The sequence below is a fragment of the Silene latifolia genome, chromosome 8, assembly GCF_048544455.1.
Source record: "Silene latifolia isolate original U9 population chromosome 8, ASM4854445v1, whole genome shotgun sequence".
Lineage (NCBI taxonomy): Eukaryota > Viridiplantae > Streptophyta > Magnoliopsida > Caryophyllales > Caryophyllaceae > Silene > Silene latifolia.
In genome coordinates, this window is record NC_133533.1 from 32,181,163 (window position 1) to 32,197,766 (window position 16,604).

The following is a 16,604-nucleotide window of genomic DNA, read 5'->3' on the forward strand; positions in this document are numbered from 1 at the left end:
ATCACACTCACATTAAATTAATAAGATTCGGTCCAATTAACAATGGCACCCGACCCGGCTTTCAATTATTAGCTAAGCCCAATTCCCGACTTGAATTATTAATTTATTAATTAATTATCGTCTTACTTGTAATTATTATTGGAAATGCCTTTACTTAATTATTTAAATTATATAAATTATTCTCATAAATTATTATCAAAATAACGGGGTATTATAGTCTTCCCCCCTTAAAATGAACTTCGTTCCGAAGTTCGCCCACAACTTCTACCAAAACACTTATAAACATTATCATAACTACTATCATTCAACACAATTATCCATTTACGATTATCAACCACGTCAATCCTATCACAAGGTATACAGTTAATAACTCAAAATATTTGTAGTATTACAATTGGATATAGTTATATGATAGTAATGACTCATTTGAATAGTAAAAGTAACAATATTATCAGTGAGATTAGTGAAAGTGGTAGAAACAACAACGGGATTAGTGAAATAATCAATATTAATGCGACAATAGTGAAAATAACAATAATTACAGCGGGAGTAGTGAAATCATCAATATTAATGCGGCAGCAGTGACAGTAATAATATTTATGGCGTGAGTAGTGAAAGTAACAATGATTACGGGCAAGTAGTGAAATGTTATTATTATTGTTTCATTAATAAGAGTAAAATATTAATAACAAGGGTAGTGAATTTGTCTCAAAATTTCGTAATTTTAGGATATGTCATAGAAAAATATATTAATGATAAATTTATGGTTATGCAACTTTAAGTAATTTTGTTTAATGAAAAAAAGAATTTAATGGTAACTAGAGGTAGCTCGGGCGAAGCCGGGCACCAATACTAGTTATATAAATGTTTAAACAAGCTAACCTCAAATATTTTGGTATTGAGTCTCGGATATTATTGTTGTTTATGGCTACTAGTTGATACTTGCTCCGATGAAGTAGTGAGAATGAGCAAGTTAGCAAAGGTAAAGCGGTAACTTAAAAGTATGTATATGGCCATAACTAATTATCTTTTAATATAATTACCATGTGTGAGGGAGACGATTAAAAATTAAGATTAAGGTTGGACTTTTCGGAGTCCATTTTTGAAATAATGGTCAAAAATAAAATATTTGTCGTTTTGGGTCGGTTTTGAAAATATTTGTCAAAATGGTGTCCACGTAGGCTCGGGATTTCTAGACCTGAAACACGCCACTACTAATGGCGTGTTTTGTGAAGGAAACACGCCATTAGCAGTGGCGTGTCTTTACAACAATTTTTTCCTCAACTGAACTTAAAAAAAAAAAAAAAATTACATAAGACACGCCATAGGGGGTGGCGTGTTTCTCCTCCGAAACCCGCCATTCCCAATGGCGTGTTTGTTTTAGTCCATTTTTTAATGAAGTTTCTTTCCCTACTCATTATAAACACTCCATTGGTAGTGGCGTGTTTTAGGTCCAGAAATCCCAAGCCTACGTGGACACCATTTTGACAAATATTTTCAAAACCGACCCAAAATGACAAATATTTTATTTTTGACCATTATTTTAAAAATGGATTCGACTTTTCGCAACTTAGATGTATCAATATTGCACTTTCCTTAGTCACAAATACTCTTATTTGTGATTTGTGATTTATGATTCAGCATAAGGATTCTATTAGTGTAGCGGTAAATATAGGCCTTTTAATTGTTAGTATACTAGTTTGGATGCCCGTGCGTTGCAACGGGGTAATTAACTTAGTTAAAAAAAATTGGTTATAAGGTCAAAGATGTTAGATTGATATCTAAGTTCCAAGGATGCCTCATATTTATAATCATAAGACCACTACATCTTATGTTAATCTTTCGATGTGAGACAATTCTATTATTTTTATATAATCCTACATTATTTTTCAATGTGGGACATATAACATACCACGAAGTACACAATTTTATATATGTACAAATTATATGAAATCTATACGCTAATGATATCATTTTTACCACGAATCAAATTATGTTATTTTCATAATTTTCTTAATGATATTTTTTTGCCAAATGAAATATAAAATTTTTTATATAAAAATTAGAAACATCATTTGAATATAATATAGGAAATAAATTTTATAATAATTAAAAGATTCTCCACTTTATTTTTTACATCAAAAAATATTATTTATAATACTTTCCTAAATTAATTTTTAAGATCACCCCACCTTATGTGAATTTTCTAATGTGGGACAATTCAACTATTTATATGTAGTATATTTACTACACCTACATTATTTTTCAATGTGAGACAAATAACACACGAAAAAGTACACCATCTTTTTTGCACCTATTTCGATATCCAATCCGATTTAATAATGAGAAAATATTATACTATCTATTTATATTTGTACGTTTTTACCATTTTTGTCATAATTATAATATGTACAAATAATATGATTTAAATTACATTTTTTTTCCTAACACGACTTTTAAGATCTAATTGAGGGACAATAGAATGTATAAACAAATGCAAAATATTTAGTTTTTCTGGTGCGATTTTGATTAATGGTTAAAAATTATGATGTATTTTAGTTACTCAAATGTAATGAGGCATAATAATTACCTATATTTGAAAGTTAAAAAGATTTAATTCTACTATTTATCAAAGTAAAAAAGCTCATTATTGATTTGTTTGTGGATTCAAGATCTTTTTATGCAACACTTGATTGTATTATAATTCATAAATTTTCTATTTTAGTGCAGAGATTATCATTATATGACACAAACAAATTTATGTATATTTAACACCCATTTTATTTTTTAATTATGACTTTTTCTTAAATAAAGTTATTATACTATCGATTGTCTTAAAATAAACATTATAATATCACTAATATAGTAATATATAATCGCTTTTATAAATATCTACGTGATTAATATTTGTATGGTATTGTTGTAACTAAGGTTTGCCGTTAATACAAACTCTTATAATAACTCTCTAAGATAATTTTTAAGCGATTCAAAAGATTTTGGGTTGATACCCCTAAGTCATGACTCATATTTATAATTATGTGATACCTCACCTCATGATAATCTTCTAATGTGGGACAATTCAACTATTTATATGTAGTATATTTACCACACCTACATTATTTTTCAATGTGAGGCAAACAATATACTTAGAAATACACCATCTTTTTCACACCTAATTCGACATCTAACCCAGTTTAATAATAATAATAATAATAATAATAATAATAATAATAATAATAATAATAATAATAATAATAATAATAATAATAATAATAATAATAATAATAATAATAATAATAATAATAATAATAATAATAATAATAATAATAATAATAATAATAATAATAATAATAATAATAATAATAATAATAATAATAATAATAATAATAATAATAATAATAATAATAATAATAATAATAATAATAAGCAAATACTATAGGAGTACTATTTATTAATATTCGTATAATACATTTTTTTAACTTCTTATCGTAATTAAAATATGTGCAAATAATATGATACTATATTCTAATGCTAGCATTTATTTACCACGAATCTAATTATATAATTTTTCAAAAAAAAAAAATTATGTTACTTTGTTGCTAATGAGATGTATAAGTTTTTATATAAAAATTATAAACATTACTTGGACATATAAAAAATATATATATCATATCGTGGAGTTAATGATATAAACTCTTAAGAGTTCTCCAAGACAATGTTTAAGAGACTCAGAAGGTTTTGGGTTGGTATTTAGGTTCTAAGGATAACTTCTATTTATAATCATATGATCATCCACCTTATGCTAAACTTTCGATGTGGAACAATTCTGTTATTTATACGTAATATATTCACCACACCAACATATTTTTCAATGTGGGACAAATAACATACTTAGAAATACACCATCTTTTTCGTACATAATTCGACATCCAACTCAGGTTAATAATAATGAGCAAATACTATACTCCCTCGATTCAAGACCAAATACAACATTCCTTTTTTTACACTATTCATGAACGAATAGAATCTTTACGATTCCTTGCAATATGTAAGACAAAATATGGTCATGTGGGATCTTATTTGATTCACCTATAAAGTACAATGAGAATATCAAATTTTAAATTTTTTATAATGTAAACTTAAAAGATATTTACGTTGTAATTTGTGTCTTAGCAAGTGTGTAAATGAAAATGTTGTATTTGGTCTTGAATGGAGGGAGTACTATTTATTAATATTCGCACGTTTTTTTTTTTTTATAATATTTTTTTGGCAAATGAGATGTATAAGTTTTTATATGAAGATTATAAACATCACTTGAATATAATACATAATATAGAAAAAATATGTATATATCATACTGTGAAGATAATGATATAAACTCTTAAGAGCTCTCCAAAATAATACTTAAGAGACTCAAAAGGTTTTTGGTTGGTATATAGGTTCCAATGATGACTTCTATTTATAATCATAGGATCACACACCTTATGTTAATCTTTCGATTTGGGACAATTATATAATTTATACGTATTATAATCACCACACTAACATTGTTTTTCAATGTGGGACATATAACATATTAAAAGAAGTATACCATCTTTAATACTCATATGCGCAAATCATACGAAATCTATACTCTAATGAAAGCATTTTTTGCCACGAATCTAATTATATTATTTTCATAATTTTTATAACGACATTTTTTTGCCAGATGAAATGTCAAAGTTTTTATATAAAAATTAGAAACTTCTCATGAATATAAAATAGAAAATATAGATATTATAATAATTAAAAGATTCTCCACTTTATTTTTTATGTGGAAAATATTATTTATGAAACTTTCCTAAATTAATTTTTGATGATGTGGACGCTCTAGAATCGCTCGAAAAAACTCTCTTTTATGTATACTAGTATGGGTGCCCGGCTTCGCCCGGGCTACCTGTATTTAGCATTAAAATATATTTTCAATTAACTAAAACTATTTTAAAGTTGAATAACTCTTAAATATCATTATTATATTTTTCTATGGTACGAATTATATCTTAAAATTACAGTAAAATAAATTATGAGACAAATTCACTACTCCCGCTATTAATATTTTACTTAAATCGATTGCTTAGCTAATTTTTCATATATACTTCCTTTTGTTCTTAGAATTGTTACTTTTATTACATTCGTTATTATTACTTTTACTTTCATTACCCCCGCCGTAATTATTGTTACCTAATTATTGTTACTTTCACTACTTGTACATTATTATTGATAATTTCACTACTCCCGTTGTTACTTCTGTTATTTTCACTACTCTCGTTTGCTGCTAATATTATTACTTTAACTATTCAAATGAGTGATTACTATCATATTACTATATCCAATGTTACTACGATTCTTTTCACTACTAACAGAATTACTTTTACTCTTTAAGTATGCAATGAGTGATTACTATATCCAATTAAGGTTACTTTTATTACTCTCACTACTCGAAATAAATATATTACATATATGTATTAAATATATTACATATATGCAATAATTTCACTACTCCCGTTGTTACTTCTGTTATTTTCACTACTCCCGTTTGCTGCTAATATTATTACTTTAACTATTCAAATGAGTGATTACTATCATATTACTATATCCAATGTTACTACGATTCTTTTCACTACTAACAGAATTACTTTTACTCTTTAAGTATCCAATGAGTGATTACTATATCCAATTAAGGTTACTTTTATTACTCTCACTACTCGAAATAAATATATTACATATATGTATTAAATATATTACATATATGCATTAAATTAATTAAGTCGAAATAATTATGGAATATTATATTTTTTTGGAAATATAGCTTTATTTATTTACTTTTTAATAGTTTTCAAAATATAATATACTTATATTATATTTGTTTATGTTAAAGTAATTAACATCCTTATACTAATTAATACAATAAATGAGGCATATTTATTTTAAGGAAAATTACCATATTCCGTGTTCTCTAAATTTATAATTCAACCAAAACTATATAATATTTACATTGAAGTCCTTTGTTCAGGTCCATCGCACAGTGCTATTGATTAAAACTATATAGTATAATTAAATTGTATAAATTTATTTAATTACATTGAAGTCCCTTGGTTTCTGAAATTAATATATAGTATTGATATATAGATTAGTTATAGACTTTAGATTTATATCTCGCGAATTTTTATAGAAAATAACTAATATTAAAATTAATCAAAAGAATTGAATAATTCCATGAATTGTGTTTTTTATGAAAATATTTTAACTACATCAAATTTTTTAAAAAAAAAACTTTTTTTTTCACGAAGTTAATAATAGGAGATACAATATTTATGTATAGATTATTTAAATGAAAAATTAGTTTAATAAATGAAAATCTAATTTGTTTCCATATATAAGTTTGAGCACTTTGGAGAGAAAACTTTAGAGAATTTGTATGTATTCTCTTAGTATATAGGATGATTTATACTTTTAAAATTTGCACCTTATTAATATTTATCAGTTCACTCCATTGTATTTTGATATGAAACGAAAAAATTTGAAATGGAAAACTTGTCAATCATTCCCTGCCCCACCAAAAACTTCTTTTTCTTTCCATTTTTCTCCAACCAACTAGAAAGTACCACCTAGGAGGTCATCAATTGGGTCAATAAGGTGAAGAAGAGGTCACCAATTGACCTCTTTGGCAAAGAGGTCATGCTAATTTGATCCTTAACTAGTGATTAAAGTGATCAAATAAAATCATGACTTAGCAATTGACCTTACTTGAGGATAGTCTTAGAATAGATCCACTCCCATCTTCTATGCCACCAAAATCAAATGACAGTTTTAATCGTTTGGATACTCAAAAAAAAATTCATTAAACAATAAAATAACTAAATTATAGTGTACTAAAATTACGAGTAAATGTATAATTATTAGAAAGAGTCATAAAAGTTTTTAACAGTATGGTAAATCAGTTTTTCCCTAACTTTTATTATTTATTTACTGTTTAGATTCCGATCAGACGCACCACAAATTTCATATATTATCCGTCAGATTCTACTTTTTCATTTCACTTTGTTTTTTACACACTTAAGAAAAAAAATGACACATGTGATCCACTCATTGGATAATTTTCTTTGAAAGTGGGTCAAAACTCACCCAAAGTCTTATGTTGAGTCTTAGATTTTCAAGACTCAACTTAAAACTTTCTTTTTTGAAACTTTGGTAGATTTTTGGTAGTCTTGAGTGAGTCTTGTGTCAAGACTACCAATAATCTTACCCTTAATATTGAGTTGCTCGCAAGCTTTATGAGCCGAGCTCGACCTTGTTCGACTTAAAGATCCACAGTGAGCTTTAACCAAGCTGAATTGCTCGCAAATTGTCTCGCTTCATTATCACCTTCACCCACCATACATACCTTACTCCTTGAAATATTAAAATATCACCAATTCTCATTGAAGATGGACACTTTTCGTCACAAGCTAAAGACGGGTTAAATGTCGTCATTTTAACGGTAAAATGTGACCATTTTAACGACAAATTATTATAGCTTAAGAAATTGTTCTGGTAACTTTTTAATTAAAATGGTTACATTTTCGTCTTAAATGGGTTACATTTTACCCCGTCTTCAGTTTGTGGCGAAATATACCCGTCACAACTCACAAGCAAGACGCTTTGTTAAAATATACTCCATATACATAGAAATTTACCAAGTGAATTTTGTATGGGTACTTTATACACTATTTTCCTTATTTAAATAGGGGAACTTGCACATTAATAATTCATTGACCCTATGTCAAACTCTAGCTTGAGTGCATCCCAAGGGATTAGGATTCCAAATGTGTAGTTCCATTTTCTTTCAAATTTAAATCCTTCTATTTTTGGGCAGTACATTGTTCTAATCTTCTCTAAATTAGTGGAGATTTATCTTAAATTTGATAAATCCAAGGTCATATTATTAATATTTTTTGTTTGTTTGTTGAAGTTGTTGGGAAATTGTTATGCTAGTTTACAAGCAAAACAAAATATGCATGTGATTATGAAAATATGCACCAATAATAGTTAAGAAGAAACAAAATATGAAAAATAATTCAGATTTGTGAGTGATCTTGATTTTTGTATTTTTGGGTTTTACACAGAGATTCTAGCAAATGATATAAGAGATTAACTGGAATACAACAATGATTGGAAATGTAAATTTGGTTACAACAATCATAGGTTTTGGGATGAGTTCCACTTTCATACTGTTTGTATGTACAAGGCTTATCTGTGGGAGAACCAGGGTGGCAGATCCAAGGAGGACTACTTTTGACCCGGAACCCGAAATCGACATTGAGCAGGTATATTCTCTACTCTCTTTATCACAATGCATATGATTTTGATGTTTCATTTTGCATCATCTAGTGATTTAAGGGTCTGTGGGTAAATAAATATTGAATGTTTCGAGTTGAGAGCTTAAACTGGAATCTGAAAAACTCGTGCTTTCTTACTGTAAGATCGTCTTTTCGACAATTCATCAACACAACTGTTTTGGAATTTGGATGTTTTACTGTGTGGTATAGATTCTGGATTTAGCATTAGTTACTGTATTTCTGTGACAGTAAATCTCTATTTTATCATCTGTCAGTGTCAGACTATCTTTTCTAATCATTGATTGAATCATGATAAATTTATCTGTTCTGGTAAAAAGGTGAAACCTTTTCTTGACTTATTTTTTACTGTTGCAATATTGCAATATTACTAAGATGATAAAATTGATAATGCTGTTCATTGGCTTTTACTTTTACTGATAGCCAGGACACAGGACTGATGCTCTTGAACCAATCGTGGTTGCTGCGATTCCCACAATGAAATTTCACCGAGATGCTTTTGGTTCAGACGATGATGCGCAGTGAGTAACCTTTTACTGTAACATTGAAATTTGCATCATCCAACTGAAACTCGCAAAATGAGGAATTCAGACATATATTAGTAAGCATTTTAAAAGGAAGATGGGAATTTCATTTTCTAAATTTAATCTCTGTGTATTAAGAGTGTAATGATGTTGTTCTATGGAAGCTAATCGGTAGTAATCAATAATAATACCGCTCATGTCACAATCAGGTGTTCAATTTGCTTAGGAGATTACGAAGAAAAAGAAATACTAAGACTGATGCCGAAATGTGGTCACAGTTTTCACCTATCCTGCATTGATCTGTGGCTAATGAAGCAATCTACCTGTCCAGTTTGCCGTCTATCGGTACATGAATCTCTCGACCTAAACCACACCAGGTCGGTCTCAATAAGTGATCCGCTTTCTAACATTCCTCATGCTCATATTCCTACGACACATTCAACAGGAAATCGAAATGCAGGTAACCAACCCGATGACCACTCAACATCCCAGAACCCAGGTTTCAGCTGACAAATGTAAAGGTGAATCTTTAAGAGGTTGCAATTTATAGTGAAATTGATTTTGCACATTTACTGGATGTAAACTATTCATGCTGACTGGTTGGGTTGGCTCCGTTGGTCTTAAAAAGGAAGTAATCTTTAAGCCATTTCTTATTCAAATCTTGGATCAATTGGTCACAGTATATGATTTGCAGTCTATCATATATACAAAGGTACACTATGAACGAAACCAAGGTAGCAGCTGCGATACTTGATTAAACAAAAGAGTGGAATTTAATTATAGAATGCAAGATAAGAAAAAACTCGTAAAGCAAATACAAAAAATGTACAAAAATGTTAAATAAAATCCGTTACACAAAGACATCCTCCAAAATCTAAGGAACAATCTCAACCAAACATGGTACTATTAGCAAAAAAAATTAGCATAACTATTCCAGCAATCCGTGGAAGGAGTTGCGTATGATTGTAGAATAATCAAATAATCGGTTTGGGTAGAATAAGTATTGTTCCCAGTTCATGTTGCTAAACTCCCATCAATATAGACAACATTTTATTATGATTATAGTCATTATATATAACCCAAACTCGCGTAACCAAGCTTTATGCATATTAGACGAGAAAAAATAAAATAAAAAGAAGCAGTAGCATTTCTAATTTAACATTGATTTCTAATAAAAAGTAGCAGTAGCATTACCATTTCTAATAAAAAATAACAATAGCAGCTCCCATTTGCCAGCCTAGGATACTAAACACGAGGCTGTTGAAAGTGAATGCATAACTAAGCTTAGAACAGTAAATTGGATCCAATAACCTTTCTAGAGAAGATTAAGTGCTCTCTGGCTGATCAGCGTTCACTTTATATTTGCACGTACGACTTTTGTGTCTTCGTTCCTTGCACATGGAACACAATTGTTTTCCGCTCTTTGAAATTCTGTAAGTGTATGTTTTTCTCTTGCCTTCCCCTTATAATCTTTTCCTTTTATTCGGAGCTCTCCCATACTTCACCCTAGGATCACTTGGTAAAATTGAACTCCCATCAACTTTCTTCCACATACTTTGACCATTCAGTGGCTCTAATGAGAATGCATATGACATCTCATAAGCTTCCTTACTATACCAAAATGTCACATAATTTTCTGGATTTTCATTCATGGCGCATATATATTGCTGTTATTGCATGTTCGCAGGGTATCCCATTTACATCCCAATATCGACATGTGCACTTACATTCATCCAACCTGACGGCAAAGGTGAGTGTACTATTATGAACATGTTGTACTTCATACACATTTTGATTCGCCTCTATAGCTTTCCAGTTCCTTGTAGCTTGCATGTGATCTTTTATTGTTGCTTGAATTCTAGGCGTAACAATGCCGCTACATTTAGCAGCTTGCACTTTCTTCTCGAGCATCCTACTCATAACCTTTCGTCTTATTTCTTCCAACATTGTGAGTATAGGATTCTCTCTTGCTTCAAGAATCCATGAGTTAAAGGTTTCTGCCATATTATTGCAAGTAACACTGGTACATGTCCACCTTTTGTAAAAACACCTGCAAAACTTTTTCACATCTCTTGAGCACATTTAAAGATGAGCCTTTGGGCTTCGTTGTTGTAACTCATTCATTGCATCAGCAAAGTCTTCATTTGTATATGCTTTCACCGCTCTCCAAAATAATTTGTGTAAATGGGCACCTTTAACAACTTTAATCCAATTAGTAAAGATATGTCTTGCACATAGCCTATGCTCAGCATCAGGTAGCAAGTCGGCTATTGTAGGTACCAAACCCTGTTTTTATTTGTGTAAAAAAAGGTATTAGTAATAAAGTTTATGCGTCAAAAGCACATAAAATAAAAATAGATTCGATAGAGAAATGAAAGCATCTTATTCGTGTATTCGTGTACGTTTTGTTGATCAGATAACAAGGTCCATTTCTCTCCAGTTTTCATGTCTAGATCATTTATGAGATGTTTGAGAAACCAAGACCAACTCTCTTTAGATTCTGACTTTACTACAGCCCACGCCACTGGAAACATTTGATTGTTGGCATCCCTACCCGTGGCACAAAGTAATTCACCTTTACAATAACCTTTAATAAATGCACCATCTAAACCAAGTACTCTTCTACACCCTTTCAAGAATCCTCTCCTAATAGCAAGAAAACTCACATAAAACATATGAAATTGGGGAATTGATCTTGATACATGAGGCTTCACAGCTAAAAAAACACTAGTCCCCTTGTCTGACCTTGTTAATTCATGCATATAGTCTTTGAGTGATTCATATTGTCGTTCCACTATCTTTGCACATGCGAATAACGCATTTCTTTTTGCACTAGAAGCTTGTCACCTACTGATGTTTACACCATATGTCTCTTCTACATCCTTTGTGAAAAATTTTAGTTTCCATGTAGGATGTTTAAGAAGTTTCTCTTGGTACTCTTCCGCATAAAAATTAGTGCTCGCCCTTCTATTTATTTTGGTTGGTGCACAAGTATGGACATCTTTAAAAAATCGTACCTGAAAGCATCCAAATTCTTTTGTATACCTAGCACTTAGCTTCCATTTGCATCTCGGATACTTTGTACACTTCACCAACAATCTCTTTGGTTCATTATGACAATAATTCCATGTTGTTTGTGTTTGACAACTATAATATATTAGAGCCTTTGTCAGCACCTCAACTTTGTCAAAAAGTTGTCCTAATTCAATTTGGACTGAACCAAAAGGCGTGTCACGATCGTACATATGCCATTCATGTTTCTCAAGATTTTCAAGATTTTCATCGTCGTCACTTGGGCTAAGAGGGCCTTCGTCATCAGTATCTCTCTCACATAGGTTTTCTTCTTGGTTAAGTTGTTCATAATCATTTTCATCAACACCCCAATAGTCATCTTTCGACCCTTTAACCTTCTGATTTTCCATTTCTTCCACTTTCCTTTTCATAATTTCATTCTTTCCCGAAGTATTTCTCTTGGAAATCCAAAAATGTTTCTTTACCTGTGCATCAATAAATTCATCGTCTGTGTTGTCAGCTTCTACGTCATCAATAACCTCCTCAGGCTCACTCCAGCATGTTTCCTCAACTTCATCGTCTGAATCTTCTTTGTCATTTTCAATAATCTCTCTTTCGGTTACATGTACTTGCCGCATGGAATTTTTCTTCAAAATAGTCGTGCCTTCAGAAGGTAAATCGGCACTCGTGCGTGTTTCTTGCGGATTCCCTTCATCAAAGTAGATCTCAATGGTCCCAAGTGTAACTCCTTCTGTCTGCAGTTTCTCTAAAGTTTCTTTATCGCATAATATTTCACTCCTGCTCCTTTAATGCGAAAAAAGCATGCGGGTGACCATACAACTCTCTAGCCATATTTCTTACTTTTTCTAAAGTTAACTCACATATATCAAAGCTACACTCGGCACATAATCCATCCACATAGTCTACTTCTTCATCTGTTGGCAATAATTTACCTCAATAATAATACGTACAAGTAACAATATTTGGGGGTAATACACCTGAAAACAAAAATAAAATATAAACTAATTAAGGCCTTGCACGAAATTACGAAGGAATTCATCTAGTAAATCAAATAGGTCAGTATCACTATTTTCTTATTAACTCGTATTTATATAATTATCATGCACAAACCTAATATTAATTAACTCCATGCTTAATAATTGGTGCCATTATCGAATTATCTAATCTCCCTTGTTTTGTATTTAACAGGTTTTTAAACCTAATTATATACAAAAAGTGAACTATATCTGCAGTAGATTCAAAGAAATTAAAGATGGAGAAGGTTGATGGTTTACCTTCAAGAGAGCGTATAGAAGAATGTTGAGACGGAGTGCGTACAGACATGATAGCTATACAGGCAAGAAATGGAGTTTCACAAAGAGACGAAAATTAGGGTAGATGAAAGAGAGAACTGAAAATAATTCTTATTTTTGTATAGCAATAATATACGTATATATTGTACTCCCTCCTATTCCAGATAACCGTCTCATTGTGAATATGACACAACAATTAAGAAAGTGAGTTTAGACCACACAAAACGGACAATGAGACAGTTATGTGAATAGACGGAAATGGAATTGAATTTGGACTACACAACACTTACCAAAAATGAACAATGGGACATTATTGTTAATAGACAGAAATGGACAATGGGACGGTTGTCTGGAATAGGAGGGAGTGTCATTTATACTTGCTCTTATCCATGAAACATATATAATTTGATGAGAAATTGAAAAATCCGGCGAGATTTTGACCGGAAAAATAGAAGGGGCTTGATGTCACTCTATGGTAAAGTTAAGGGGCTTGTTTACTCCAAAGCAGAGTTAAGGGGGTTAACCGTTAATCTCACATTATAGCAAACTTAAGGGGGTCATTTACCACTTCCCCGCTTTACAAAGGGTAGATTGGGTTTACCAATCAAGTCAAATTTTGACATTCTAGTTCAACTATTACATTAGTCCATGGGTATATAGATAAGGTTTATTTCACCTCGTCAAATGAAACTAAATTGATCGGAGTAATTTATTATCAAATCATAATAAATCAAGTCTATAAAGTAACTTCTCTTAAATACTTTCAGCAACCTAATCGTATACAATTTAGTTTCATTGTTTTTTTTTTTTTTTGGTTCATAAGAGGGCTAAGCCCGACAACTAAGGAATGAAACGGGGTGTAGTAACACCCAAAAGATCTTTACGAAGAATCGTCCGAAGAGCTTCCGGTGGGGCTTCGAGGTGCTTGATAGTAGTAGATGATTGTACCCCTTTATTAGCTAGCCAATTGCTGGCCTTGTTTGCTTCTCGAAATACGTGACGAATGTGTACTGTCCAACTAGGTTCTCAAATAAGCTCTTTGCATCGGATGACCAAATGCCGAAGACTATTACTAGCCAATTTATCCTCCAAAACCAGGCTAATGCATGGCTCATTAGTCATTATCCATATGGACAAGGAGTTTCTTAATCTGTAGGACCCTTGCTCTTTCAAGACCGGCAACCAAGGCAAGCATCTCCCTTCTCATAGATGTACATATACCACCTGAAAACAAGTAAGCTGAAATAAAATTGTCGGTATCATTCCGAAAAATAACTCCACATCCTGCATGGCCCGGATTCCCCTTTGACGCACCGTCGGCATTGAGAAGACACCAACCATAATGGGGAGGATACCAACGAATAAACACCTCTTTACGAATGGAACCGGGAGAAGGAATGAATAACGAGAATTTATCGAACACTGACTTTGAAGTATTAAATTGTTGATGAAGAAACTCGATGGGATACGTGGGATTTTCATGAGCTCTATCAAACGCGACATTGTTTCTCCACCGCCATATCCACCAACATGTAGTTTCATTGTAAACAGGGTATATTCATCTAAAGATGTAGGCGAGTCAAAGATGTCACCACTTTCATAATAAGACAACCTCCACCATCCACTTGTTGTTTTTCTGTTTTTTTTTTTTTTTCGTATTATGAAAGTGGTGACATATTTATCCCGACCCGACAACCAAATTGACAAATTGGTAAAAAAAAAGTAAAGGTTAGTGGACAAATTGGTGACAAAAGTCTTTTTGGACAAATTGGTAAAAAAATGGAGGATTGGACAAATACACAAAAAAAAGAATTGTAATCCAATTAATTAGCACAAATTATCATTTAAGACGGGTATGTCCTTATTAAGTTTAATACGGGTCAAATAGTCCGAAAAAAACAAAAGCAAAATGCATGAGAAAAACAAAATAAATTTGTCTTATATGCACACGTGAGATATACTTGACTCGTTTTAATCTTAAGACGGATATAGTTGTTCATGGGTTCGGGCCGAGTCGGTTATGGTCGAGTCAATTTCGGACTTGTTGGTTTAGGATCGGGTTATTTCGGTTCAGGTCAGTTTTGGGCCAACTATTATCAAGTTATTCATGGATAATAACCCGTTTGACTCGACTCGGTGTGAAAATGACCCAAATTTTCTTGACACGTAAATGACCCGACCCAAAATGACTCGATCTAAGATCACCCAACCCAAAAAATAAGCCGACAAAATCTAACTTTAATTTCACCAAAAAAAACTTGAAATGGCAATTTTATCTTAATCAATTACCCGAAAATGGGCCGAACAATATATCACACATACCCGAAACCAAAAATGACTCGACCCGAATTAACCCGAAAAAAATGCGAAACCAAACTAACTTGACATGCGACCCGTTTGCCCAGATGTACCGAATAAACCCAACCCGAACTCGACCTGGCATCTGAACTCAAGCCCCGAAACCCGAATTAACCCAACCCACCGCAACCCGATCCGAATATTTATTGTTGCAAACCAGTTGGCCGAGAGGACCTCAACTCGAGATAACCCGACCGATCCGAAACTCGTAAACTCGAAAGTGACTCGATCCGAACCCTTAAAAACGGGTCGAGTATATCTTATTGCATTTTTCTCATGCATTTTGTTTTTGTTTTATTTCGATTATTTGACCTGTATTAAACTTAATACGGATATACCCGCCTTAAACGATCATTTGTGCTAATTATTTTGATAATTATTTCTTTTTTGGTGTATTTGTCCATCCCTCCAATTTTTTTACCAATTTGTCCGAAATAAAACTTTTTTTTTTACCAAATTATCTATTACCTATTACTTTTTTTACCATTTTGTCAATTTGGCCACGACCCAACTCCACTTGGTCCATCTCAAACATTTATATCACTTGATAGCTATTAATAAGTACTTTAATAACAACACACCCGTAACCAAATGTGTTTGGTGTGGTGGTTGCTCACCTCATCCCTTAACCATGAGGTCAGGGGTTCGATCCCTGCCAATGGGAATGAAGCAAGCTCTTTGGCCAGCCGTTTACCTCTTCGTGAGAGCACGCGCGGCGAGGGGATTATACACTGTTGTCGACGGTGGACACTCCGGTTTAGACCAAAAAAAAATAACAACACACCCGTAATGATGTTAGATATTGAGTATGCACGAATAGGAATTGACAATAAAATTGCACCGAATCGACTCTGATTTCCTAATAGAATAATTCGACCCTTATTAGTGCGTGGGTGAAATCGAATTTCCTATTGAGATAAGACGGTGCCCTCTGATTTTTGGCACAAAATCAGAGACGTAATATAGAAAATATTTGTGTAGAATGTTATACGTTCTTTTGATGCAGTTGAAGATTTTTATTT

The 16,604-nt window shown here is 31.8% G+C and overlaps 1 protein-coding gene across 3 annotated transcripts; it reads left to right on the forward strand.

Moving 5' to 3' along the window:
- Positions 1–7,775: 7,775 nt before the first annotated feature.
- LOC141596713 (RING-H2 finger protein ATL64-like) lies at positions 7,776–9,550 on the forward strand. Of its 3 annotated transcripts, none has more exons than XM_074416956.1 (4): positions 7,776–7,846; positions 8,145–8,345; positions 8,799–8,896; positions 9,109–9,550. In XM_074416956.1, exons 2-4 carry the CDS (start codon positions 8,187–8,189, stop codon positions 9,407–9,409), a joined length of 558 nt encoding a protein of 185 aa, XP_074273057.1. In that variant the 5' UTR covers positions 7,776–7,846; positions 8,145–8,186; the 3' UTR covers positions 9,410–9,550. The 3 variants fall into 3 exon arrangements, 2 of the variants coding, with proteins under 2 accessions (XP_074273057.1, XP_074273056.1); XR_012522564.1 differs by having other exon boundaries at positions 7,790–7,954; positions 8,803–8,896; positions 9,109–9,276; XM_074416955.1 differs by lacking the exon at positions 7,776–7,846 and adding an exon at positions 7,866–7,954.
- Positions 9,551–16,604: the final 7,054 nt, after the last annotated feature.

Coding starts and splice junctions, on each gene's coding strand:
- LOC141596713 (XM_074416956.1), top strand. CDS start 8,187: ATGATTGGAAATGTAAATTTGGTTACAACAATCATAGGTTTTGGGATG. Junction 8,346..8,798: donor CCGAAATCGACATTGAGCAG/GTATATTCTCTA, acceptor TTTTACTGATAG/CCAGGACACAGGACTGATGC. Junction 8,897..9,108: donor GGTTCAGACGATGATGCGCA/GTGAGTAACCTT, acceptor TGTCACAATCAG/GTGTTCAATTTGCTTAGGAG.